Here is a 2,297-nt window from a genome sequence, read left to right as displayed (position 1 = left end):
AATTTAAATTTATGAGGGTACTTTTTTAAAATTCCATAGTTAATTTTCTCTGAAAACGGACTAAAAATGACAAAAAGTGTCAAACAAGCGGAAGTAATAATATTATATGCCAGCCGCCTTTAATTAATGAAAAACGGCGTTTCGGAGAGGAAAACCGATAGTGACAGAGTACATACTACTAGTCTACTAGCGCGTTGCCCTATCAACACGATTACGATTCCGTGTGGTTTTTGGCACTTCTCAATAACTTTGCATATTCGTAAGCCACAAATTTCTTCAGCGGCACTCCAAAAGTATCAACCAATTAATACAAAGCAATAAAAACCAATCAAGAGGAGGTGAGCAATAAGTGAGATGGATTGCGCGTGACTTAATAGTAAAAGTCCCAAGTACACAATTGAAATCATGAAATTTAATTTTTGAAGTATTATTTTTTCCTTTTTTGAATTATAGTAATCAAATTGGATCTTAACAGACAGTTTCTGCAAATATATTCCTAATAGTCCAATATCATAGAAGTTTTTGCTGCTTCCGAATTTCTCGAGAACTAACTACAGTTAAAGTTGATTGACAGCAAAAACGCACAATAGAAATCTGTCAAACAAGAGCAATAGAGAAGCAGGCAGAGTATCTACAAAGTTCTGAAATCGGTTCCAATTAAAAAACCTACCGTTGATTTATAATCGAAAAGTCAAGTCCTACTCATCATCTTCTTAAACTCCTCGAAGTTAACACATCCATCGCCGTCAACGTCGACGGAGCTGATCATACGCCGGCAATCCTTAAGCGAGCACTTCTCTCCTAGGCTTTTCATAACAGAATGCAATTCAGCCGCCGTGATCTTGCCATTTTTGTCCTTATCGTACAAGTCAAAAGCCTCCCGAAGCTCCTTGCTATCATCACCGTTCGTTTCTCCTCCAGGACAGTGAAAAGCTGCGAACTCTTTCAAGTCAATAAAACCATCGCCATCAGTGTCAACTTCCAACATTATTCGCTTTACTTCATCCGGCGATGTCGTACTGCCAAGCGCATTCAGAATCGCGCCAAGCTCAGACAGAGAGATTTTCCCGTCGCCATTGGTGTCGAACTTCCGGAATACCTTCGCGACTTCGTCCATCTCCGCCGTTGAAACTGCCGGCTCTTTGGAATCGGTCGGAGTTTTGGCCATAACGGAGCAGGAAAGGGAAGGGGAAGAGATTTTTTCAGTTGTGAGTTAGTTGCTGGGAATATATACGAGAGGATCACGCGGTTTAACGCGCAAGAGTGGGATATAATTGTCTGTCACGCGGAATTTCGCGTGAAGTTCAGGCCGCTTTTAGTTGTTGAGGCAGGATCCAGTACGAACGCTCCCATGCTTCTTAACAATAATAAATGGAGGACTTCCAAATGGAGTAGTAAATTTCAAGTATTTTTTTTATTCCTATTTTAATAGAGAACCTAAAAATATTTGAAACTAAAAGTTATTTTTGTTCTCCGAAGAATGTCAAATGTTGAAAACTAATTTAAAGTTGGAGTAAAAAATTTGAATTATTTAATTTAATATTTGTTAGTTTCTTTAATTCATGTTTAAATAAAAAATTTAAAATAATATTCTATCAAAATATAGTTTGCACTATTATAAAGTATTGCTATTACTTATTTTCTTGTATGGAGAATATTGATATCATATTATTGATTATTTTTGAAATTTTGAGTAAATTATTTTTTGGATACTTTTATCCTATATCACATAAAGCAAATAAGTATCCAAAAAGGAAAATAAAACATTTGTTTTCGAGTGGATACAACTTTTGTTTAAGAAAGTGGCCGCATATAAAACAATTACTACTATTTAGTTTTTTTTTATTCATGTACTATACTATATAAGCTATGGCTCACTTCTATGAATCTATTGTAATCAATCTATTCTAGTCAAGTCTATATCGTGCCAAATTTAGTGGAGTAATTAATAGGAATTCTAACAAGTTGTACTAATTCATTTATTAACTACTAGCGTAAAAATAAAATTCAAAAGCTTAGAATGTCAGCCCTAGAAGGAAATAAATCAATCATGCAATCGAATTTCCGGCGGGATAAAGGCTTTCAAAATAGAAGACTTAAAGAAAAGGAGAAGTGTAAATCTTAAAGGATGTAACTACTTATAGTCTTTAAATTTCCGGCACTTTACCTTGTTTCGTAAGCTTATTTGTACGAATCTACGTTAGTTGAATCAGTATATTTATAATACCGAATGATTAAATATATATAAAGTATAATCGGATGGAAGGCAAGGCAAAAGGTGGGGGGGAAACAGGTGA

The 2,297-nt window shown here is 35.0% G+C and overlaps 1 protein-coding gene across 1 annotated transcript; it reads right to left on the bottom strand.

The window, feature by feature from the left end:
- Positions 1–510: 510 nt before the first annotated feature.
- Positions 511–1,168, bottom strand: LOC104249434 (probable calcium-binding protein CML18). Its single transcript, XM_070166199.1, has 2 exons — positions 734–1,168; positions 511–594 (listed from the first exon to the last, which is right to left on the bottom strand). The coding sequence occupies exons 1-2, from the start codon at positions 1,166–1,168 to the stop codon at positions 511–513; spliced, it is 519 nt and encodes a 172-aa protein (XP_070022300.1).
- Positions 1,169–2,297: the final 1,129 nt, after the last annotated feature.

The sequence above is a fragment of the Nicotiana sylvestris genome, chromosome 2 (assembly GCF_000393655.2).
Source record: "Nicotiana sylvestris chromosome 2, ASM39365v2, whole genome shotgun sequence".
Lineage (NCBI taxonomy): Eukaryota > Viridiplantae > Streptophyta > Magnoliopsida > Solanales > Solanaceae > Nicotiana > Nicotiana sylvestris.
This window is presented reverse-complemented; position numbering and strand designations above follow the sequence as displayed.